This window comes from Pongo pygmaeus, chromosome 21 (genome assembly GCF_028885625.2).
Source record: "Pongo pygmaeus isolate AG05252 chromosome 21, NHGRI_mPonPyg2-v2.0_pri, whole genome shotgun sequence".
NCBI classification, from domain to species: domain Eukaryota; kingdom Metazoa; phylum Chordata; class Mammalia; order Primates; family Hominidae; genus Pongo; species Pongo pygmaeus.
This window is the reverse complement of record NC_072394.2, coordinates 65,267,109-65,292,001: the sequence shown is the minus strand read 5'-3', so window position 1 is coordinate 65,292,001 and position 24,893 is coordinate 65,267,109. Positions and strand designations below refer to the sequence as shown.

General features: G+C 59.9%; 1 protein-coding gene across 1 annotated transcript; it reads right to left on the bottom strand.

Annotated features, from left to right (window-relative positions):
• Window positions 1-3,974: 3,974 nt before the first annotated feature.
• Window positions 3,975-24,677, bottom strand: LOC129022009 (uncharacterized protein MIR1-1HG). Its single transcript, XM_054468134.1, has 4 exons — window positions 24,074-24,677; window positions 21,423-21,623; window positions 9,534-9,645; window positions 3,975-4,295 (listed from the first exon to the last, which is right to left on the bottom strand). Exons 1-4 carry the CDS (start codon window positions 24,169-24,171, stop codon window positions 4,062-4,064), a joined length of 645 nt encoding a protein of 214 aa, XP_054324109.1. The 5' UTR covers window positions 24,172-24,677; the 3' UTR covers window positions 3,975-4,061.
• Window positions 24,678-24,893: the final 216 nt, after the last annotated feature.

Here is a 24,893-nt window from a genome sequence, read left to right as displayed (position 1 = left end):
ACCACCCATTCACCACTGTATCGAGATGGCGGAGCTGTGGGAGTTGGCCCACCAGGTGGGAGGGCAGCGCACGGTGGGTGTCGGACGTTCACGCGGGGCCTGCATCAGCACACTGTGGAGGCAACGGTGCGGGGTGGCCTCGCTCTGCCTGCCCAGCGTCCCTCCTCCTTTCATTATCAGGTCCCTGGTTTCAATCTGGGGAGCCTGGGTAGTTTTAGCGGATGGCTTCCTCCCACCCCAAGTGGTCAAGTGACCCAAGCCTGGCCAGCGAGTGTCCATCTTGGGACCTTTGCTGGGTTTCTTGAAATGAATCTCTCTCGTGCTTGCTCTTTTGGTGTCTTTTTCCCTCTGTCTCTCTCTTTCTCTTTGTCTCTTTCCCTCCTCTCTGTCTCTTTCTCTCACTCTGTCTCTTTCTTTCTGTGTGTCTCTCACTCTCTGTCTCTTTCTCTCTGTCTCTCTCTGCATCTTTCTCTGCCCCTCCATCTCTCTCTCTCTCTCCCTCTCTCCTCCCTCTCTGTCCCACCGATTAGATATATAAGCCTGAAATCTCAGCGTCCACCTTTGCTCCACCTGCAGACAGCCTGCCAGGAGTGAAGCCAGCCCCAAGGAAAGTGGAGCTGAGCTATGGAGAAAGATTTCTGATGACATGGTTTGGGTTCTGGATCCAGCCCTATTTTCAGACCTCTTGGCCACATAAGCAAGTTGATTCGTCTTCTGAGTTGAGTTTCTATCCCCAGCCAACCCAGCATGGCAGGAGTGCCAGCAACCAGCCCCATGTGGCTCCTGCAGCCCTGCCTCTGCCCACTGCACCCTGTGGAGGCCGAGACTCTCAAATGCCCATCAGCAGGCCAATGGTGCCGTCATAGAATGGAGCCCTTCTCAGCAATGAAAAGGGACAAAACAGATGGAAACACAGAACAGCTCAGAAGAGTCTTAAAATGATGTTGAAAGATGCCAGGCACACAGCCCACACACTGCATGATTCCATTTAGAAAGTTCCAGCTGAGGCAGATCTGATCCATGCTGGCTAGTCCATGATTGCTGGGCCAGAGGAGGGGGATGACTGCCAAGGTGTATGAGGGAAGTTTTTGAACTGATAGAATGTTCCAGATCTTGGTTGTGATGGTGGTTGCATGAGTGTAAAACTCAACATTTGTTAAAACTCTACAAACTTCACACTTAAAACCTGTGCATTTTTTTTGTATGTAAATTATACGACAACCAAGCTGACCCTGAGAGAGCACGCAGGACGTGGGGTCCACCCGATGAGACACCCCTGGCCAGAGACAGGACGATCTGAGCTGCAAAGATGATAATAATTGCAGTGGACTGAGACCTACCAAACACGTTTCGGTTCATGAATCCATAATGATACATATTTCTTTTAAATTCAAAGGCAGTCATCGTTTATTAATTGACCAGATTACAAAAATAATCGTGTAGACCTCAGTTCATTCTGCTAGAAAGCGTGCTGGTCTGGTCTTCCCAGCTGCCAGCACCCCCACCTTCTACAAAACGAGTGGGCTTTTTCTTCATTTCACCTGGTGGGGAAGAGAACTTCAGCCCACAGGAGGTAGTTTGCTTCTTTGAAGTGTTTTCCAGCAGCGTAGATCTCATGAATCAGACCCTCCACGCAGACGGTGCCGTATGGACCAGGAGCTCCAGCAGTGGAAGAGCGCTCTCCAAGGTGGCCCGCTTCCTGTTGATGTTGCCGGAGCCATGCCTGGAGATCTGCTCCTCTACCGACTTCGTGTTCAGGCCCCCGGCACAGTGCGGTGTCTGCTTCCACCGTCCTCCGCACGTTCACTGAAGCCTTGCTGAGATGGACAGATGTGCCCCTGAAGACGCAGTAAAGGTGAACAAGCTGCAAGCCCACACCGGGGACCCCCTGCTGCCAATGGCCAGGCCAGTCTGTGCTCCCAGGTGTGTACAAGGTGCCTCTGTCCTAGTGCTGCAGTGACTCGGATCCCAGCTCTGGGCTCTGTATTCCTTGCGGTGGTGCAAAGCTTTCTCATAACTCAGCTTCCCCCTTGGCTTTCAAAGCACCTTTTTGGGAAAAACTCCTGTCTCAGGCACCTGATCTTTAGTTCTGTGAAATCCTTCACTGCTCCATAAGGGGCTTCTGGTGCAGCAGGAACCTTCTCTTCCCTTCGATGCCGTCCACAGTTCCCGCTGGAAAGGGGCCTGCACACACAGTGGTATTGAGCAAGCCAACCCTCAGGAGGGCTTCGGGGACCTGGTGCATTTTCCTGAAAAGCAGTGGCTGCAGGAGAAGATTTGTGCCTTTATCCTGCTTCCTCTGGACAGTGGCACTGGGGATGAGACTGCGTGGAGAAGAGTTTCCATAAAAGTATCCCAACAAATAAGTGAAAAAGAACTTCCAGACTCAGGACATCACCATCTTGCAACCTTGATGGATTAATGGCTTGAGGCACAGAGCAAGCCTGGCCACCATTCCAGGAGTGCACAGCCCTGACCTGTGTCCTCCTGATGGGGGGACACAACAGAACCTGGGTTCCTGCTGCAGGGATGCAGCCTGAGTGGGAGGATTCTCCGGGTCCAGCCACCAGCACACAGGAAGCTCAGAGGACAGAGGAACAGGCAGAACTGCACCAAGAGGGCGCCACCAGCAATCCTGATGCATGACACACCTCAGGCCAAACGACCTGGTCCTTCAGCAGATACATTATAAAAAAAAAAAAAGAGAGCAACAGGAGGGACCTACAGACTGAAACAGACTGGAAACATTTTTAAAATCAAGCTGTTATAAAAAGGCAAAGCTGGCAGGGTGTCATGGCTCCCAGCCTCCCCACAGGCCCCGCCTCCCCACAGGCCCCACCTTCTCACAGGCCCCGCCTCCCCACAGGCCCCACCTTCCCACAGACCCCACCTTCCCACAGGCCCCACCTTCCCATAGGCCCCACCTCCCCACAGGCCCCACCCCACTTCCTGTCTACAGGAACTTCCACAGGGTCTCATTGAGTTGCCAGGGCAGAGGAGTGGTGAGGGGCCATAGCTTTGGGGAGGGGAATATAGAGGGAGAGGGAAGGGAAGGGGGAAGCACAGGGTTCACCTGGGAAAGCCCAAACAACCCCCCATGTGACTGCCTCATTCTGAGCTTCTCCGGGAATCTCCCTCAGCCACCTCCCACCCTTCCCCCTCCCCCACCTCAGGGACCCAACCTCCTCCCTCACTCAGCCTCCCCTGTCTGCCTTAGCTCACACCCAGCCCCTTCTCCAAACTGCCTGCATCTGCTGCCGGAACCCTCTGTTGGCCCCTAATCCTACTGACGGGTGGTCTCACCTGCTGCGAGGCATTAGGCGTCTGTGTGATTGTGTGCTGGGGGGATGGGAGTGTGTGTGCATGTAAGTGTGTGCACATGTGTACCTATGTGTGTGTGTTGTGCATGTGTGAGTGTGTGCACATATATGTGTGTGCACATGTGTGTGCCTGTGTGTATGCATGTGTGCTCATGTATACATACATGAGTACCTGCATTGCTTTGTGTATCTGTGAGAAGGTGTGCATACATGTGCGTATATGTGTGTGTGGAGGGGTGTGCCTGCATGTCCATGTGTGGGAATGTGCAGGTAAGTGCATGTGTAAACATGCGTGTGGGTGTGCACGTGTGTGCCTGTGTGTGCATTGTGCATGTGTGCATGTGTGCATTGTGTGTGTGCCTGTGTGAGAATGTGCATGTTCCTCTGTGTGTGTGTTTGCACATGTGTGGGTGTGTGTACATGTGAGCCTGTGCCCGTGTATGGGGTGTGTATGTGCTTGTGTGTGTTTCCCCAGCTGTAAGCGCTTGGCATTGGACTGAGCCAGAGGGGCACTGACGAGAAGGAGAAGCACATGCCAACGCCGCTGGCGCTCGGTGGGATGACCGCTGCCACTCTGAAGTTTTTGTCTGACAGTGGAAGGATCTCCCCCAGAACACACTGGGGGAGCTGGGGAGGATAAACAAGGTCTGAAACTGGGAATGAGCAGCTCATCTTTATTAAGGGTGGGCCTGGATACCCGTTCAGGGGCCCTTGGTGGCACAGGTGCCAGGTGGAGTCCCTTCAGCAGTGGCTCCAGCCACAGTGGAGGAGGCGTTCCCAGCTGCACGGACTGGCATCGCCTCCAGCCCTGGTCAGGAGAGACGTGCTGAACTTCCCTGTCAGCTGTTGCCCTTCACACACTGGAGCACTGTGGGGCTGGGGCTGAGAGAATGCCTCAGCATTGACAAAGAGAAGAATTTCTTTCAAATGAGCATTTTCCTTTTCTTTGTGAGTCATGGACATTTCAGGGCTGACCTACAGGAAAGAAACACCCAGGGCAGGAGCTCGGACCAGAATTCTGTCCTAGAGCACCAGCCCCGCCCCCAGCTCGCTGGGACAAGTGGACACAAAGTAAGGAAGCAGGAGACAGAGTGGCCGGGGTGGGAGCAGGGTCTCTTTTCTAAGGGCTCAAGATCCACGACTGAAACACACAAACCCAGGCGGTCGGCCCAGGGGTCCTGGGGAGGGCATGTGGGTGTTCCCACTGGAGGCAGCAGAGCAGGGATCTGGAATCCTTGGTCCAACACAGGTCATTGCTCCTTGTCTTCAAGAGTTTCCAAAGCTTGCAGATCACAGGTTGTTCCTGAAACTTGGGAGGCTGCATTGGCCATTCTGCCTGGGACCCCACCTCCTGTGCAGGGCCTCGGAGGCTTGTCCGCACCCTGCCCCCGTTCTCTGGCTTCCTCCACAAATACACCTGGAGGAAGTCCCAGGCCAGGGACACGGGAGCAAGGGGCTGGGAGGGACAACCTCGACAAGCGACCCCACAGCCTAGCGCGCGGTGGCCCGTGTGCCCTGCTGCAGACCAGAGGCCACCCGGTCAGCGGGACCTGAGGAGGGACAGGTACTGGGGTGGGAGATGGCCAGCGCCTGAGCAAGCTGCTGAGGAGAGGGAAGTAGGGCCCTGCAGAGGGACGGGAGCCACGGCAGGGGCGGCAGATGTGGTGGGCGCAGGAGGTGCGGTGGGTGCAGCAGGCGTGGTGGGTGACCCACGGGAGGCTGCTCAGGCCTTTGCCTCCATCCCATGCTCAGGAGAAAGGAAGTCAGGATGTTTTTGGTGATGCCACGGGACCGCAGGCATGTCAGAGCCGGCAGAGTTTGGAGAACAGGAGCATTCGTGGACAGCAGTGAGATTGCTCGCATTGGTCATGGATGGCGTGTTGGCACTGCATTGACCCCAGGACCTCGGGCAGGAAGGTGGACAGAGCCACTGATGATACAGGAGGGGCCCCCCAGGCACTGCTCCGCAGAAAGGGCTGTTTATCAGCCCTGTGGCCACTGCCTTAGTGTGTGCAGTGGGAGGTGGGATGGGGATGAACTGAGCTACATATGGAAGAAAAGACTGGAAGGAGGTGCCTGGTAGAATTTAACCTTCTTTCTGCTTGTTTGTGGTCAACACCACTTGCTCCCTGATCAAGGAGACACACACACACAGACCACGTTACTTCATCCCTTGACATCCCACCCTCCACCCAAGGCTGCGGGGAGAGAGGAGATTCCACAGTGACCCACTGCAGCCAACAGGGTCCCGAGTGTGATGGTGGCTGCTAGAGTATAGAGGAGAGAGATGTACCGCTGAGAGGCCCGGGGGCTTTCCAGAGGAGATGGCCCGCTGAGGGGTAGGGAGGAGAGGGAGGGGACCTGAGCAAGGTGTACGCAGGGCAGGTGCGGGGCCGGCAGGCATCAAGGGGACCAGGTTGGTGTGGCTTGTTCATAAGACTCACCAAACGCACTCGGTAAAAATTCAGGTTCCCAGGCCCTTGCTCTGGAGGCTCTGACTGGGGTAGGGGTGGGGTACGGGGCCTGGAATCTGCATTTCTAATGAGCTCTTGGACTTTTCTTACAGTGATACAGGACCCAGGACCTGCAGATCCTCAGCCGAGGTTGGGATGGGCCAACTCCTGCCGCCTTTGCACCTGGCAGGGAGAGGCTTTCCCACAGCACTGGACACTCAGACCCATCCTCTCGGCCACTGAGCTGGCAATGTCCACTGCTCATTCAGGTCCACATTCTCACCCCTCCAAGGGAGATGAAAAGACAGATGGCAGAGCCCCAGGAAACATAAAGCCGGTTCCCCAGCATGGGCCCCCCTTCCGCTGCCTCCTCTCCCCATGAGCCCCCTAAGGCAAGATGCTCCAGGGACCCCCCACGCAGCTAAACACACATCAAAGCATGGAGACCAGGTGCAGGCACTGAAGGCAGGAGCCCCCAAACTCAGGGTCCCAAACTCAGCCCAGCCAAGTCCAGCCAAGGGCTGCTCATTCCTGAGGGGAAGACACAGCCCTGGGGCAGACAGCCCTGTGTTCCCATTCTGCTCTGGGCTCGCCCAGGGCTGGCTGTGTGACTGTGGTGAGCTCCTCGCCCTCTCTGATGCCCAGGCACTCCGCGGCATGCCCAGCCTGGCAGAGCTGGCTCCCGTGCACCCCAACCCAGGGTTGCTGGGATCCTGGGATCCAAAACTGCGGTCCTCCAGTGGGCTGTGTCCCTGTTCCTGACCCCACTTCCTTGACCCTGGGGAGTAGCCTTGGCTTGGCTGGACCTGTTCCCAGTGGGCACCTGCTCCAGGGATGGGCATCTGCTGGGGGCAAGTTCAGCCCAAAACCACGAGGCTGCGGGGGGCAGGGGATGTGGCATGAGACAGCCCCACCCCAAAACTGGAGGCTCCAGGCTCTGCCCTGCCCCAGCTGCCTCCTACTGGTTTTTCTCTCCTGCTGGACAGGCCGGGGCTGTTCATACCGGTCCCACTGCGGTGAACACTAGGGCTGTGCTGGGGCCTCCACCTGCGCACTGACCAAACATGCAGCAAGGAGCTGGGAGGAGCAGTTGCCGCCCTCGGTGCCCCTGTGTCCCCAGCCCTGTGCGCCCAGCGCCTGTTGCTCATGTATCCTCTTAATCTAGCCTGGAGGTGGCAGCTGCAACCAGGGCCAAATCCCCCCTGCCACCTGCTTTCAGACAGCCCCCGAGAGCTCAGGACAGCGTTCACCTTTTTAATGACTAGGAGGAAGAAAAAGACCCATTTTGTGACCCACGAAAATGATACATATTCAAATCCCAGTGTCTGCCAATAAAGTTTCACTGGGACACCCGGCCACGGTCATGCATTGCTTGGGGCTGCTTAGGGTCAGCGCCTGTGTGGCCCCTTGTGCGAGGCCCACCAGGCATGGGGGCTGCTTCCAAGTGTTCCCTCGTCTCCACCCACATGCCCTGTCTGTCCACACTGTGCGTGGCCTGGTGCGGGGCTGCACTGTGATTTCAGTGGACGAGGCCCGGTCCTGGGGATGGCAAGGCAGGTGCAGTGGTTTTTACTGGAGACCCCACAAAGATGCCCCGGGTGGGTAGGCCAGGAAACAGCCACAGTGTCCTACAGTCATCTGGAGCTGACGTCCTGACCACGATGGAGCACCGGAGATGGTCTTAGCCTCATCTCATCCTTTAATTTACAGGAGAGATGGGAGGCCAGGAGCAGGGGGCCCTGGCTCTCGGCTGGCTGGGACGGAGCCTTCATGCCCCTCCGTTCCTGCCACCCTCCTCGGTACCCCGAGACCCTGCCTGGCAGGGCAGCTCCCGCACAGCTGTGGGCTTTCTGCAGCTGCGCCACTGCCCTCAGCAGGTGTCAATGCCAGAGGGTCGGGCTGGCAGGGCCGTGGGTGGCGAGGAAGGGCCAGACGGGCAACACAGAGCAGGCGTCCCTGTTCATGGCTGGCGTGGTGACCAACAGGAACCCCAGGCTGCACTGGAAGGGATCCAGTGGCTCCAGCCTTCCCTGGCGGGTGCTGGGTCAACAGCAGACACTGTTCTTGGCGTGATGTTTGCACAAAACCCTCCCACAGGCCTGGGAGTGGTTCCCTGAGTCCTCACCCGGGTGATGTATTTGACACAGGACCTCAAGCTGTTGCACCCCAGCCACCTCCCCGCCCTTAGGAGGGAAGGTTGAGGGCCGGCCGACCAGCTCCTTGGCTGGGTGGATGTCCAAAGTCTCCCCTCCAGGACAAGACCAGGCCTCACCCAATGGACAGACGTCCCTGGCAGGAGACCCCGGCACCACACAGCTTGGGGTTGGTGGGGTTGGGGTCAGGCCACCCTGAAAGGCACGGCCACACCCAGGTCACCCGGCTGCCCCCTGTAAAGGGCTCAGCAGTGGAAGCCCCCGGAGGCTCCCAGGAGGTGGCGCCTGGCCAGGACCCCCAGCAGGGGCTGACCACTCTGCCCTCCACTCAGAGAGGCTCGAATAAAGGCTGAGGCCACGCAGCCCTTCAGGAGCAGAGCCCGTGGATCCCGCACACTCTGGTCTTCAAACCCGAGCCCCACCCCTGTGCTGAAGACTGGGCTGCCGTCCACTACCCCAGCCTCTTGGCCTCTCCCACTGTCTGGGGACATAGTGACTCTGTGTGAAGAGGGGTGGTAACACCGTGCCAAGATTAGAGTTAAGCTGACCCTGGGAATTCTAGGCACTAAAGCTGGGCAGGGTGTGAGAAAGGAGCTGTGGCTTCCTGAGCCAGGGCCACTGTCTTCAGACCCGGTCTTCCATCTGTCCATCAGTCCAGGGGATGTCTGCCCCTCTGCCCACCATACCTCTTCCCTCTGCTCATCCCTCCCAGGGTCCTGACCCTCAGCCTCACCTGCCCTGGGGCTGGCAGCTGGTGGCCCCTGAGGGGAGGCCCTGCCTCTGCCACTCTGGGCAGAAGTCAGGGGTCACTCCTGACAGGCCCTGGAACCCCAGGCCTAGAGATGCCCAGCAGGGGCCCCCGTGCCTGCCCAGGCCTCAGATCTGCCGGCGCCCAGCAGCCTGAGCACCTTCATGCCAGTCCCTGCCCAGGGAAGGGCACGTGGTCGGGGACCCCCCCAATGGGTCATGGGTGCCACCCGGCCTGCAGATCCCCTTGCAGATCTCTGCTCACTGCAGCTGTGCCCGTTGATGGCCCAGCTTCCCTGCACATGGGCGTCACTGCCTCCCGCAAGAGGGTGGGGAGATGGGGAGCCCCTGGGGGCCCCAGCAACCTTCACAGTCACCTCCCCAGCCACGGGCCATGCTGAGGGGCTCCTGTTTGGTGGTCTCCCTGCCAGGCCCAGCACCCTCAGGCCATCTGGAGAGACGACACCGGCCCAGGCCTCCCCACTGAGGACACAGACCCCCACAGGTCACCAGCGCAGCATCTGTGCTCACCCCTGCGGGTCCCTGGAGGTGCCTTAGAGTCCAGGCCATTTTAAAGGAGAAATTGAAGGAGGGTCCTTGGGAAGAGGACAGGGCAGGGTCAGCCCAGGCCCCTGGCAGGCCCAACCCACAGGGCCCAACTCCTAAGCCCACATTTTCAAGCAAAGCTCTCGTGTGAGCAATGAACATTGGTTTCATGGTGCCCTGGCAAGGAGGAGCAAGCGGGGCACCCAGCTGTGGGGATGACCCCGTTCCTCAGTCACCCACTTTCAGGGGGAAGGATCTTGGGCTCTGCACTGAAGTGTCCCGGGGGCGGGGGCGGCACTCAGGGCTTCACTTACTTGGAGCTGACCACGCGCCGAGCCGGGCTCTCCCTGCACTGCCTGCTGGGTCCTCTCCATAGCTGCGGGACCTGCAGCCAGGCCGCACGGCGCCATCAATGCACAGCTACAGCTGGTTGAAGGGGACCAAATCCATTGGACAGTCGATTTGGTTCCATTTTACCAGCTCTAGCAAAGCATTTGGCTCCCAGATCCGAGGAACAGCGACGTTGGTGAAGAAGGTGGCTCCACCAGGCAGTCCCGATGGAGATGGGGCTTCGCGGCCGGCATCAGGCCCTTACCCCAACTCCTGGAGGGCCCCCACCCCACGGTGTTTCCCTCAAGCTCTGCAGGGACTAGTGTGAAGGGCCACACGCCCCAACACACACACACACACTCAGACATACACAGACACACACACCCGCTCACACGCAACTCACCACCCTCTCGCTCTGCCCCGGCTCCCCCATCAGGGACCTGCAGGTGTCTGGGGAGGGTCGGGGGCGCCAGGCGGCCTCCATGCTCCGGGACTGACACTCACTGCTCTCTGCCTGTCACCGTCCGATTCCTCCACAGCCTTGGCTTCACCAAGTGCCCACTGCCCCCGGCACTAGCCTCAGCTGTGGGATACAGCTCAGACCATCAGGCCCCGCCCCAGGGGGCTCACATTTGTGGGCACAGTGATCTTGTGGGTTTGAGGCCCTTATTCCCCTGCAAACTCCTCCTGGACCATGCTCACAGCTGGAACAGAGATAGAACAGACCTCCCAGTCAGCCTTGGGCCCTGGCTAACCATGGGGCAGCCCACCCAGGATCCCCTCCTGCCTGGCTTCCATGGCCTGGGTGGGACGGGATGGACTCTGACACCACGTGGTATCTCTGGGTGGGCACGACGGGAAGATTCTAGGGACGTCCACTTGCATGGTGGTGAGAGGACAGCCTGAGGGGGCCTTCGTGGCCTGACCCTGGGCCTCATGCCCCAGACCTGTAGCCCTGCCCGCGTCTTGCCGAGGGGCATTTCCCATGCCCAAAGGAACGGTGAGGATGGAGTGTCAGGACGGAGATCCGAACGTGACACGACTCTCGCCTGGCTCCTGCGTCCCCCACTCCAATCACCCTCAGTGACTTGAGAGCAAGTTCCCTTTTATAAAATGAGTCTCCCTGCAGCCCCCGTTCATCAGGAGCCGTGACAGGTGAGGGACAGTGTCTCCGGCAGTGCTGGGATGTGGCGCCCGTGTGTGTGAGCTTCCCTCTGGGAGCACAGGCCGTCCTGGGCAGCACGGGTGAACGCACCTGCTCCTCGCCCACCAGGTTGGCAGAGTGGGGGCTGCGCACCAGGGCCTGTGCCACCTGCCTGCCTGCTGCACACGTGGGGCTGCCCCGCCTGCCTATCCTCTGGCCTTTCTGTCCCCCTCCTGATGTTGCAGGGACAGAAGCTCAGGCCCCTCAGGCAGCAGGGACGGTCACACAGCACCATGCCCACCCTCCAAGGCCCCTCTGGGAGCGAGTGACTGAGCTGGACAACCCCCCACCCCAGCCTCTGCCAGGCCTGTTCTGTCTCGTCCGTAGCTGCCTTCCCTGACTGTCCCTGCCACGGTGCCCTCCAGAAAGATCTGTGCCGTGCAGCAGGGCCGCCTCCCCAAAGTCCCCTGTAAGTCGGGGCTGGGCCCCGGCCTTCTCAGCCTCGCGTCCCAAAACAGAGAAGCTTCCGGGTCATCAGCCCACACTCTGCAAACCTCTCTCCTCCTTACTCCAGTAGCACAGAGGGTGCAGGGCAGACCTCAAGTTTCCCAGAGCCCACCCCTCCCTGGCCCTGGAATGAGGACGGCTCGAAGACCTCACAGCCGGCACACACTTATCCATTTATCACCTGTCAATATTCCTAATGGAGCAGAAGATTTGACAAGATCAAGCCGGGGATTCGAGTCCCAGCCGCGATTCTATCCCATCAGGAGCTGGGAGGTCTGGCATTTGCCAATCAACACAGCAAACAAACTGGTCATTTCACCCGAAAGGCAGCAGAGCACCGGGGCAGGCTTGCAAAACCCCCACGGGGAGGCCACCGCGGCCTTAGATGAGGCGTCAAGCTTGGCGTTGCAGCTGTCACGGTGGTGGCCGTGAGCTGTGAGTAGACACTGAGCAGCCAAGTGCCAGGTGTGGCCCTGAGCACCGACAGCCACCGTCTTCTCCCATACACCCCACTGCGCCTCAAGGCCAGTCCTGTGCTGCCCGTCAGGAGGACACTGGGGCTCACAGCAGGGTCCCCTGCCCTGGGGCCCAGGCCCTTGTCTCTTCATGCTGCCCCACGAGGCGGCAGCCAGCCTCCAGGTACCCTCACCCCAATGTGGCCTGGCCTAGGGAGGTTCCCAGTCATTCTTTGCCAAGGGTGTGATCAACATCTTTGCTTTCGAATGTGAAGGAACAGGCCCACAATTCGTGTTCTTGGGACATGCCGGAGCTGGGTCCGTCCCTCGGGCAGGACGTCGGGGACCCCTGCAGACCCGGGCACCCCCCTGTTCTGCTCTGCTCCCTCAGGCAGCAGCTCCCACTCACTGACAGATCCTCTAGCCCCTTTCCCTCTGAACCCTGGGGTCTCACCAGCATGGGGCGAGGGCTGACAAGGGAGGCCCCTGAGGCTTCTCAACTTCCTTGTAAGTATTTTTTTCTTTTCTCTCTAAAAAGGCCAAGAAACCAACATCCCACAAGCCCCAAAACCTCCCCAAGGGCCCCATGGCTCAAAGGTCAGGTGCTTCACAGAGCTTACCCCTCCCAGACCCCCGCACCCCACGTTCTCCGGCCTTGGAGCTTGCCTTCTCCAGACTGAGCTGTGCTGCCTCCCGCCTCCCAGGCATGGGCTGCCTTCCTGCCAAGACTCACGCAGCCCCTCACCACAGCGACCACCCCTAGCTCCTGGGGCCTCAGATCCCCGGGCCCCGACGGCTCCAGTGGCCTCCGGGTAGGGGAGGACCAGCCCTGCCTGGCCTTCTCTGGGGCCAGCTGCCACTGTGGTTTCCTCATCGAGTGAGGAGTCCCTGTGCCCCCCGAGTAAAGGCAAGCTCGCCAAGGGAGGGGCAGCTCCTGGCTGGTCCCCTCTGTGTCCCCGGCTGGGTGCCTGGGCCTGGCAGAGAGGTGGCCCAAGTGTTTCTGGTGACTTTACCGTTCACCGGGACAGCAGAACTGGGGTTGGAGCCTGGGGTGTGGATTCTCTGGAAAACCCACTCTGGGTCCCTCTGCCCCTCTCTTGACTCCAGTGCTACAGAGAACAAGGCTGCAGCTCCTACCGCTAGTGCATTTTATGAAGCAAACAATTAAACAGGTTTTAAAACATCTGCTGATGGAGTTGTCCCACACAGGGAAGTACACTCAGCATTTTTAAGCAGCGACGGATACTAGTTGTGGGCAATCTCTGCCGAAAACACCAGAAGCCCTGTTAAAATCAATACAAAATTAGATGCCATGAAGATGCAGTACGTGTCCAATTAGTTATAATTGGAGCAAATAGTGATGTAGATAAAGACCTGGTAGGAAGTGTCACAGAGACTCATGGCTACAGTGGTCTCACCCAGGGACCCCCAAGGAGCGAGGACACAGGGGAGCAGGAGGGCCAGAGCCACGCCTGCCATCTTATCCTGGAAGCCCCTCCTGCCTTTGGTAGGGCCCCAGCCCCTGCGCTGGACCCTAGAGGGGAGGCAGCCCCACAGCCTTGGAAGGCGAAAGTAGAAGCAAGTGTGAAATGCACCGCCGGGCCCACATCTGGTGGGGCAGAGGGGGACCCCTGACACAGAGTGCCACACACCTAGCCAGGGGTTCTTGGGGACTTCTGCAACCCCTCTGCGCCTCAGGTCCTCCGTGTGGGAGTGTGAATGGCCATGTGTAAGCACCAGCCCCTTGCAGCCTGAATCTTGGTCATGCCATGGCCCGGTCTGAGATTGGCCCGGGGTCCCTGGGCACTTGCCCCTCAAGGGCAGTGGAAGCCAACAGTCCCTCCTGCTGTACCCACAAGCCCTCGCCCAGGACCTCGGGGAATGGTGGCCACTTTGGGCAGAAACCACGCAGGACCTCCAGGGGAAGGTGTCTCTTGCCCCAGCACAGGGGATGATGCTACAACCAGCATCCTTGGTGAAGATGCGGCACCAAACGACTTCCACTCAAGGACAACCAACACCAGGTCACACCCGCAGCAAAGACGCTGCCTTCAGAGACTGCAGAGCACAGCCCTGACCCTGCCAAAGCCCCCACAGAGACTCAGGGACCCAAGACGAAGGCAAGGGCGGCCCCTCTCTTTCTCCCCCACAATCTCAGGCACTCACCAGGGGGCAGGACAGGGGCCCCTCCCCTTCTTCCCCCTCAACCCCAGTCTCACTCACCAGGGGGCAGGACAGGGACCCCTCCCCTCCCACCAGGGGAGGACATTGCTAACTCCCATCTGGATGCTTTTTTTGTTTCTTACTATGAAGCTTTTGAAATTTAAATGTCAATAACCTAATATTTCCCCATGCAGCACCATTACCTATTAGCACTCAGATTCACCACTGAATTAAATTTTAATTCCAGATTTTGGTTAATTATTAAAATAGATAGCAAAGAATTACAGTTAGCCTGGTGTGTGTGGGCAGCCCCCGTTGGGGTTTCTGTAGGAGCCTTTGGGGTTCTGGCTCTCACAGGGCAGTCTGCAGAGAGACCCCTAATTAAAAGGCAAGAGGAAACCCTGCACCCCAAAACGGCTTGTTTCTTATCATCAGCAGCGCTGACTCAGCCAAATGCTGAACAAGACCCGCTCAGCCCAAATCCATAACTTTTCCATCTATTCAAAAAAAGAAATGTATTATTTCTCAACACTGATAAAAGTTTAATACAGAGTTGCCCGGGTTTTTAATAAACTTGTCAACAAAAGAGCAAGGCAAATTGATGGGGCCCTTCCTAGAGATAAATCTCGCTTCAAATAGACCCACAGAGCAGGGGGCAGGTGGGGGGGAGGCAGCGGGGGAGGGGACACGTGATTGTTTGGCTGTTCTTTGCAAAAATGGCAAGATAGACTTTTGTGCCTTATGATCTCAAAGATAGGGCCGGGGTAAAAGCTGGTTTAATTTGAAGAAGGCTCTTGGCTGAGAACAGGATCAGAGAGTCCCGAGGTCAAGAGAGAGGGCTTGGCAGCTCGGGGACAAATGAACGGCCACATATCCCAGGATAAGGAAAAGCCACTTGGTGTACAGAGTCTGACTGGAGCCCCCTCCCGTGGGTGGGAGGGCACCTGCCCACCACTCCTGCCCACCTGCAGAAACAGATCCCTAAGCCAGGACCTCAGGGATGGCCACAGATGAAATGACAGGGGCATCCGTGTGGCCACCGCAGGCCTTGGGGCACCAAGGAAGGCCCCAGCTCCACACACAAGTGCGTGTCGGGCTCTCGATTCTGCCGAAGTGTTCCCCGCCTTCCCTCTGGCTCAGTGAGGCCACCCAGTGTGCAGAGACATTGCGGGACGTGTCCCCATCTGTCCTCAGGCGGGGCGCAGCACCCCATGTCTGAGGAATACAGGATGGGCCTTTCCTGCCCGCACTCAAGGGCATCAGCTCCACAGGCCTTGGAGGTGTTTGAAATTCCACCATTAGAGAGTCACTTCTTGAGTTAAGGGTGGAGGAAAAGCAGGTTCCCCTGGGAAGGGGCCTGGCAAGCTGGTGCTCCGGCCTGCAAGGCCTCTGGAGTGTGTTGCTACAGCCGATGTGGGAGGAGGGCCGGGACAGGTGAGGAGGTACCCGAGGGAGGGGCAGCAGGGACCCCAGCGACAGCCTCGCCTGCTGCAGGCTTGAGCCCGAGGCCAGGGAACCATGCAGCTCCCCGCACCCACTCCCAGGGCGGGGATTCTTGTCCCTCTTCACTCTCGGTGGGCAAAGGCCCCACTATGCCCTGGGGAAGGGACGACAGAAGGTAGATGGGTCCCTCTTGGACTTGACGCCCTCCAAGGGGGCAGGTGAGGAGAGGGAGACAGAGGCAGAGCCCAAGAGCCCAGAGCCTCACCCAGCCTCTGTCCCGCTACAGCTGCTGGCCTCAGGCACTTCGGCGGTGGGCGGGGTCGGGGGCACTCCTAGAGCTCCGGCTGAGTCATCCGAGTTCAGCCTCTCCACGGGACAGCTGAGAACGCGGACTATTTATACTGGCGTGGTGGGCGGGCGGGCAGCTGGGGAGACACATGCAGCCCCGGAGCCATATCTGGGCATGACAGAGGGCATCGGCTTGCCAGGACATCAAGGGCCACACGGTGCAACTGTCCTGGGCGTCCTTCAACCTCAAAACATCCCCACGGGGCCCCCCCCGGGACAGGTTCCAGGGACAGCTGCCTTCTACCCCCTCTCCTGCCGCTGTTAAAAATATTCTGGGTCATTGTCCCAGTCATCCCAGAAATCGCCCTCGGTGCACGCCCATGCAAACACACACACACACACGCAAACACACACACGTACACACACACGCACGCAAACACACACACGCAAACACACACACGCACACACGTACACACACATACACACACGCAAACACAATACACACACGCAAACACACACGCAAACACACGTACACACACGCAAACACACACACACACACAAACACACACACGCCCTCCGTGCACGTCCACGCAAAAACACACACACATGCACACGCACACGCACACGCAAACACACACGTACACACACACACGCAAACACACACGCAAACACACACACGCACACACACGCAAACACACACACGCAAACACACACACGCAAACACACACACACGCCCTCCGTCCACATCCACACAAAAACACACACACATGCACACGCACACGCACACACACACGCAAACACACACACGCCCTCCGTGCACGTCCACGCAAACACACGCACACACACATGCACACGCACACACACACCTGCCTCCAGTCCCAGCCAAGGAGTCGCTCGACCCTGTGAGGAGTGGACCCCAGCCTCCCACTGCCAGGGCTTCTGGGTGACCGCCTCCTGGCCAGGGAGCAGCCACTGACCTCTGCACCCAGCATTCCTGAAACAGGGCTCTCTCTCCCATGTTCTCTCCCTGGGGTAGACACAGGAGGCCTGAGATGCCCAGTGTGCCCCCAGCATCTCTGTCCTTCAGCATCACACACTTGCACCCCAATGGGGAGCCCGCCTGGTGCAGGGAACAGACCTGGCCTGAGGCTTAGTGGTGCCTCTGAAACCTGGGTGAATCAGTTGAGCTCACAGTGCCTTTGCAGTGACCGCTGTGTGGGAACCTCAGCCCTATGTCCCTCTATCTAAGGGAGCTGGCGGTGGAGCTGCCAGAGGTGGCCCTCTGATCCCTGCCCTTGAGACGCGCAGCCCTGCATGCTGCCTGCGGTGTTCTGCAGCATCCCGGGCGGCAGCTCTGCAGCAGCCTGCCCCGCTCCTCCGCTGCAGTCACCGCCCCTCCCCACTCAGCAGGACGGGCTTCCAGGGGTCAGAGCCAGCTGGGGACTCTGAGCACTAAAGCCAGAGTCCTCCCCAAAGGCAGAGTCCTCCCTGAGCACTCAGGGGCCTCCAGGGAGGGCCCTCCCAGCCCCAAGCTCTGGCCAGCTGGGCCTTGGACCTCAGGAAGGAGCAGACAGCACGAGGCTCTGGGAGCTGCTGATGCTGTCTGAGGGTGCCTTCCCTTCCCAAAAGCCATGCCCAGCTCTTCCTGGGTGCGATGCCTCCAGTTCACAGGGACAGAGGCTGCTGGTTGGCCAAGGACAGTGGGCAAGGCCAGGGCCCCTCACAAAGCCCTGTGCTCCTGTCCAAGAGCCTCCCTTGCTGGGGCCCAAGCCCAGCCACCCCGAGGTCAGCGTCCTGCCCAGGGGCATCAAAGGCGGGAGCATGGCTGCAGAGAGCGCGGGAGGCCTCTGCAATCGGACGTGCACGGCGGGGCTGAGTCAGCACAAAGCCTCTCAGATCGCTGGGTTACCCTTTATGCGAAGGTGGCAGCAACTCATGCGATCGCACCGCCCCGTCCACCTCCGGCCATCCCTGCCCAGAAACCCTCCAGGCCAGCACTGTCCAGCCATGCCCTGGCCCTGAAGATAGCTCGGGCCACTCAGGTTCTCTCATTTTTACTTTAGAGCGTTTTTTTGGGTAAAATTTGCAATTCAAGCGATGTTCATTTTGATGGACTCCGGCTGCGGCAGCTAAAATATCCATCCTGTGGGTCAATCTAATCATGCTTAATAGCAGTTTATTCTTCGATGCAACGTTTCTCATGTGAGCCCGACAGTTTCACAGAGACTGCCGACGCACCTCTCGCGAATGCTCTCACCAGCCCCTGCGCCCGCTTTGAATGCTTGTGCAGTAAAATGCTGTATTGCACTTGACGAGTGCACTACTAAGCCAGAATCACCAGCGACCCCCTCTTTAGAAGGGGGTGCCACCATGTCCTTGGCCCCCTGGCTGCAGAAATGCAAGACCACTCATCGTGACACACGCGTGCAGGCACAGCATCGGGGCCGTCCCTTCCCAAAGACCGTCCTTCTCCTTCGTGCAAGCTCCAGGACCCAGAGCTGGTCTCACTCACAGGTGGAAACAGTACCTGGAGCATAGCTAGCTTTTGTGAGCCAAAGGATAGAAAAATGTAACTAATTTGGTCCGCTGAATTTATGGGCTCCACAATTTCTGCAGCAACTGTTTCCACCAGCGGGAGTCTGGCCCACCCTCTGATCACCGTGGGGCAGTTTCCAGAGTGTTCTGGGAAACCCAGAAGCCTACACCTGGTGCTACCTGCTCCAGGGAGTGAGAGACACGGGCACTGGCCACCTCCTCATGGCCACACAAACCCACCTGGGTTCCCGAGCTGGCAGGCAAGGGGGTGGGTGTCCTGTGTCCAGCCCCCTCAGCCCAGTCCAGGCTCCTTTCCCTCTGAGAGTCCTGGCCCCCATGGTAGCATGCCTAAGCGGTCTCAGGAGAGTCCCTGTGGGCAAGACATAGCCAGTGAGGGTCTGCGCCCCCGCCCTGCCTGCTCTCCCCTCCTTCAAATGGACAGGCACAAAGACCCCCACAGAGGAAAGTCCCAGCATGTCCATGCCCCACGCCAGTTTGGGGTTCCCTTCCTGGCTGCTGCCCAGGAGCCAAGCTTTGGAGATTCATGCATGGGAGACTCCAGCCCCGGGTCCCAGCATCTCCAGGAAAGCAGCAGGATCCCCGGGGAGCACCATCAGGCCACACGTGCAGGGGAGTGGGGCTCGGGCTGCCATGGGCGATGTCCGTGCAATGCTCATTTTTAATTCAGTGGATCAGAGACTGGAGGTGATTTACCGCCGAGCAGGCCGCAGCTCTCTCCCTGTGAACTCTGCAGTTTTACTGCTCAGTCAAACCTAATTCCAAAACACTAATGCTTTTATTTAAACACCACATCCTGCAATAAAGCTTTAACGTACGACAGCCGCATCTAGGGGAAGAGAACGGTGTGTCTGTGGCCACCGGCAGCCTCGGTGGCCACACGCCCAGCTACTTCCCTGCTTGTGGCCGGAGCTGGGAGCAGGCACGGAAGAGATGACGTCAGCGGATGCTGGGCACTGACCCTCCGGGTCCAGAGGCCGAGAGGAGGCTGTGCCCAAGGTCAACACCTGCCCCCTTGCTGCTACGCCAGATGGGGCCGAGGCTGGGAGAACGAAGCTTCCAGAAGGAAGACTTGAAGGCCAGGAGCCCTGACTGCCAGGCCCTCCCCTCCAGTCAACTCGAGGCTCCCTGAGGGGTGGGAGCCACCTGAAAGCTCAGAATGGCCCCCAATCCCTTTATCCAGCGCTCCCTATGCTGGCCCCAGCTGCTCAGGTGACCTGGCTGCCCCCAGACCCAAGGCCTCCAGCCGCTGCAGGAGGGGGCTGCCTGCCTGTCCCTTCCCGCCCCATTCCTGCCGAAGGCCAGAGTGCGGGAGGTAGGACACAGGGACACGTGCTATGGCTGGAGCAGTGCCAAGGCAGAGAGGACACACACTCCAGAAATTAATCCTGAGGCCTGAGGCAGGGTGGGGGTGCCCAGGCAGGGACCTGGCCTCATCCCAGGTAGCAAACGCCTCCAATCTGAGACTCAGAAACGAAGCCGGGCAAACATCCCTCACACAGCAGCCCAGCCGCTGCCTAAGACCCCAGAACCTGCCGCCCATCCTCTCCCTGAAGGACCAGCACTGGGGAAAAGGGTTTCACGGACGGATCCGGACCTGCCCTCATCCCCTGGGCCCCAGGACATCCTCCCAGTCCTTTCTCGGGTCGGGACTGGGACGGCGGCAGAGCAGGTGGCTCTCAGGCCCCCGACAGGCAGGGCAAGGGGCCCTGGGCCACACGCTGCTTTCTGCCAAAGCCTCACCTGCATTCACAGCAAAACATGCCTCAGGTTGGATTCGGCGGAACAGAGAGAAAGCTGAACCGGAGTTTTGGTGGGGGTACAGGTGGGGGCGGCATAAGCCAGAGACATTTGGCAAAATCGAATGGCTCCCAGGCCCCTGGGGTGGGCTGTGGGTTCAGGGCTGCACAGACTCAGCTCCTCTGACCCAGTCCCAGGTGCCTTCGGCAGAGGAGTGGGGCCTGAGGGCAACGGTGGCCCTGACCCTGCCCGCGTCCCCAGCATCTCCTCTTGCAGGCTGCACCTTCCTTGGAGGCTACATGCCTCCGAGTTCCTCTGCCTTGCCCTGCAGCCGGGAGGGCTGGATGCAGGTGCAGGAGGTGCCTTCCCTCCACGGACTCTGCCATGTGCTGCCCAGCCTCTCCCTCCTTCCTGTATCCAGCCACCTGCCCTTTTCCAAACTCGCTCTTGTCTTGTGCCTCTGAGCAGTTTCTGCCCTGGCCACACGCGGCCCTTTCTGCCGGCTGACGGCCTCTTCCAGGATGGCCGTCAGTGGAGCCCCCAGAGCCGCCGCCACCACTGCGTGCTCTCCAGCCACGGCCCCGACCCCCCAGCCCTCACCAGCCCCGCACCGGACCCCACGCCTGCCGGAGGCCGCCTCCCCTCTGCCGCAGTCAGCAAGCTGAATATTTAATGTCTGGTGAGCACTTCCACCTGCTGACACAGGCAAAGTGACAGAACAATGCTGGCGGGGACACGACCGTCCACCAACGCCCAGGCAGCCCGCCGCCCCGGCCTCACCCCCACCACAGTCGCCTGGCTGGCTGTCGGCCGCGGCGGCCCCCGTGGCGTGGAGTGCCCCTCGGTGCGGCGAGAGAGGTCCCGGCCTGAGATACATACTTCTTTACATTCCATAGCTTAGCAGGTCCATATGGGCATATAAAGAAGTATGTTTCCCAAGCAGGCAGTCTGTATGTAGTTCCAAGACCCCAGGATGCCACCCCGGTAGAAGCTGACCCCACTGCGATGTAGAGAAGGCAGCTCAGAGGCAGTGGAACTTCTTCTCTGGTGTCCACTGCTGGAGCCCTCTCTGTGTGAGCAGGACAGCCTTCCTGCCACTGCTGCCTGGTGTCCAGCCACCACCAGGGGCCCAGGACTCCCTGCCTCCTTCCGACCTCGGCGCCCCTCTATCCCTGAATCCATCTCTCTCTCTGTCTGTCTCACACACTCACACGATCCAGAAAGGCAGAAGTGGACAGTGAGCCCCAGAAAGTCTCCAGCGCCTGTCCCTGGCCCCAGCAGTAGCTCGATTTTGCATCCTTGGAAGAGACAGGCTGCCCTACCACCTTCACCCCAGAGCAGGGAGGCACCATCCATGTCCCAAACTTTCAAAGCCAGCACTTTCCTGTCCCCCTGGGTCCCCTCATCCCAGCCAGGCCCAGAGAGGGATGGGTGGAGAAAGGAACCTTGGGGGGCACCCTGCCCAGCACCCCACTAGCAGGACCAGCGTCCTCCTTCTCCGGGAGCTGGACAACTCCTTGCTCCCGAGGCCAGATGAGGAACTGCAGACCAGAGACCCGAGAGGTGTCCTGGGGGCTTACCTGGGCAGCTGATGGTTTCCTGGGCAGGTCCCTGGTAAAGGCTGCCTCCCGGGACCCCGTGTCCATGAGGGAGGGCTCAGCACCTCTCTCTGAAGATGCGAGCGAGAAAGACGATGCTTGGAGGATTCCAGGTTCCCAGAGGGTGGCCGGGATCTCCTGAGAGGCCGTCCACTAGGGGGGCAACTCCCTAGGCGCCTCAGCCTGGCCACGGCAGACACCCAGTGGGCGAGGAAGTGTCGCTTCCCCGGTTCTCTCCCTCCTTCTCTCGCTCTTCTTCACCCTCTCCCCCGTCCCCGCCTCGCAGCGTCACCATCCTGAACCACCGCGCAGTGCGGCCCACCTGAAACGGCAGCTGCGCAGAGCCAGCAGCTCACATGGGCACCGGGGGTCAGCAGCCACCGTCACCTGCCCAGCGCCACTGCCGTGGCACCCCCAGGAGGCTGGTCCCACACCTGGCTCTTTGTGACTGGCCGTCCAGCCTCCACCAGTCCCTGATCAATACCAATTTACAGTCAAATGCAGGGGGCCGCCTTCCTGTTCATGAATTTCCCGGTGCTCACCAGCTCCTAATGAGCCTGTTAAAGAGGGTTTAAGTAAACTTAGCAAGTGGCGAACTAAGCACTTTGGAATACTTAATTGTATCGATATGTTTTTCATTGCGTTTAAAAATGTCTCTGAGTGGGAAGCAGAGGCTGCCTCCTTCCCTGCCAACTTCTATGACCAGCCGTGAAGCCAGAGTCTGAAAAATGTGGAGAAAGAGCCAGAAGGAGACCAATGGGACCTCAAGGTTAGGCCCTCACCAGCAGGAAGGGAAGCCGCCCTGAACCTGCTGGGAGCGGGGAGAGGAGGAGGAGGGAGGAGGAGGAGGAAGCCTGCAGGGTTTTGAGGCCTCGCAGTGGCCCAGGGCGAGCCTGGCACGTGCGGTGGTGAGAGGTGGAAAGAAGGCTTTGCAGGTGCCTGGGGGGGACGGGGGCCAGGGAGGCGCCAGCAGGGGGTGCAGGCCGGGCACAGACACAGGGGGCTTGCTAAGCGGCAGAGGGCCCAGCTGGGCCCTGGCCCCTGTCCTGACACTGACCCTGGCATGGGTTGGGACAGCAGCCCCGGGACATGAAAGGACCTCCCATTGTCCTCATCAGGAAGAGAGGTCCAGCATGACTCTGTTGCTCCTCCAGGCAGCCCGTCCCTGCGAGGGGACAGCCCGGAGCGAGTTGGTTCTCTCCTACCACCCAGGGCAGGGCAATGTCCCCGCAGAGGCTGCAGTGTGCAGAGGCCGCTGAGCACGCTGTGGCTGTGTGGCTGTGGGTCTGCAGCCGGGCATGGCTGGGTGGGAGTTTCACGTGGGGGCGGGTGGGGGCGGGGGTGAGGGTTGTGCTTAAGGCTCTGGAGGCATCCCCTCTACAAAGGAAAGAGCAAATGGCAGAAAGAAGCAGAAGCTGATGTCCCATTTCCATGTAGCTGCTGTGATTTATCATTTTCACGTAGCCAAGGATACAAAAAGGGCACCCGACACCACAGCCTGAGCTTCAGCTTCGGGGGCACCTGGGTTCTGCCGCTCATCTGTGCCCTCCCAAGACCTCCCCAATAACAACTGTCCCCGGAGTCCAGGGAAAAGGCCTCCTCAACGGCCCCAGCTCCCTGGCACATGAGCCCTCAGAGCCTAGGACACTCCCGCAGCCTGGCTCAAGTCCCCCCGCCCCGGGCCTGTGAGGCATCAATCTGGATGGGGTCTGGGGGTCAAGGGGGAACTTGGGAGTCCCAAAGGGCAGGAGAGTCACCCCAGACCCAGCCAGAGCTCACAGGACTTCTGCCCACTCACAAATGAATTGTAGTCACTTTTCAAAAAGTTTCCCGTCTGGATAGAAAAAGAGCACCCAGCCACCTCCAAGCAGACCCCACCGTGAGCCGAGCTGGCTCCTGTGTCCCGGGGCTCTTCAGCGGTGAACACCGCCGGCCCCCAGCATCAGCGCTGCGGGAGGCCACGCGGGAAGTCAAGCTCCCCAGCAGGGACCTGCAGAGACGCAGACCACCAGGGCTGCTCTCCCCGAAGCCCCCCTAGTCTCCGCCCACATGTGCCCCCCGCCCCCGCCCCCCACCTCGCCGCCCTGCCCCTGTAAACGCCTCCTGACCCTGACGTGGCTGGGAGAGCTGCAGAAGTGCCGAGTCCCGACCAGGGGCAGCCTCGCCGCCGCTCAGCTCAGGAATCCCTGCCCCCCACCAGCACCACGGTGGGTGATACTGCAAGTTCAAGGTAAGTTTAGCCCCATGCCCGGCTGCCTGGACTTTGTTGCAGAGCGGCAGGTGAATCGCGCCCCCCACCCAGCCCCGAAGCCCCCATGCCATCCACTGCCCGCGTGGGGGGCGGCTGCTTTCTTGCAAAATGCCCGCAAGTCAAAGTTCCTGCCTCCCAGCTGGACGCGCCCTCCCGGCCCCGCCGGCTGCTGGCTCTGCAGTTTTCCAAATGTGGATGATGCCGCGAGCCAAGAGAAAACTCCACGGCACCCCCGCCGGAGCCGCACGGCGCTGGCACCCACACGGCGCCGGCACCCGCAGCACCCACCTCGCCGGCAGGCACACCCCCACCGCGGTGCCCGGCAAGTTTGCAGGGGCCGTCCCGGCGGCTCAGCGGTGGTGATGGGCTGAGCAGGACTCACCGCGGAGCCCAGGGCACCCCTGGGGCCGGGCTGGTGACAGCGGCAGCAGCGGCGGGCGCAGGGTCGCGGCTCCGTAGGAGATGCTGCAGCGGCGGCATCACCAGCCACCTCCTCCGGGAGCCAATCGCGAATGCAGGGGTGGGGGCCGGAGCTCGATGCGTCCGCACTTGGTGGGGGCAGAGAGAGAAAGAAGACACCAGGCACCCCCTCTCCACACCCCTGCCCTTCCCCCAGCCCTCCTGCAGCAGCGCAGACTTAGCGGGAGGGAGATCTGAGAGACAGAGAGAGAGAGAGAGAGAGAGAGAGAGAGAGAGAGAGAGAGAGAGAGAGAGAGAGAGGAGGCGCTGGTGCAGAGTTAGGGAGAGGCGGCCGAGCTGCACACCTTGAGCCCCGGCCTCCTCCGAAGGGAGCCCCTGCACCCCAGCGGGGTCAGCGCAAGGTAGAGAAGGTAGAGGTCAGGGTGGAACAAAAGGGAAGGTCCCGCGGGTGTGCACGCTCTCGCAGGCACACAGCCGGCTCGCCCAGACACAGGGGCGGGGGAGGGGAGGGGAGGGGAGGGCCTGACCTGAGAGGCCAGAGGGGGCGTGGGGGCCCCCCTCGGGTCAGGAGCCGGCCTCACCTTTGCAGTTCTTATATACCCGGCCAAGCATCCCAAACACGCGGCCCTGGCCAAGTGGCCCCCTCGGGCTGCGCTCCCTGACCATATTTAGTCAAGCAGGGGAAAAAATAGCCTGTCAGCTGGGCCGCGGCTGGCCGGGCCACCGGGAACAGGGTGGGAGCACCCACGCCATTGACGGCGGGTCCCAGGCTCAGGCTGCTG

What these genes read in the sequence shown, in the direction of transcription:
- LOC129022009 (XM_054468134.1), bottom strand. Translation starts at nt 24,171, where the DNA reads ATGCCGCCGCTGCAGCATCTCCTACGGAGCCGCGACCCTGCGCCCGCC. An exon ending in GGGGTGCCCTGGGCTCCGCG is followed by an intron (nt 21,624 to 24,073) that starts GTGAGTCCTGCT and finishes TGCCGTGGCCAG; the next exon opens with GCTGAGGCGCCTAGGGAGTT. An exon ending in GGAAACCATCAGCTGCCCAG is followed by an intron (nt 9,646 to 21,422) that starts GTAAGCCCCCAG and finishes CCCTTCAACCAG; the next exon opens with CTGTAGCTGTGCATTGATGG.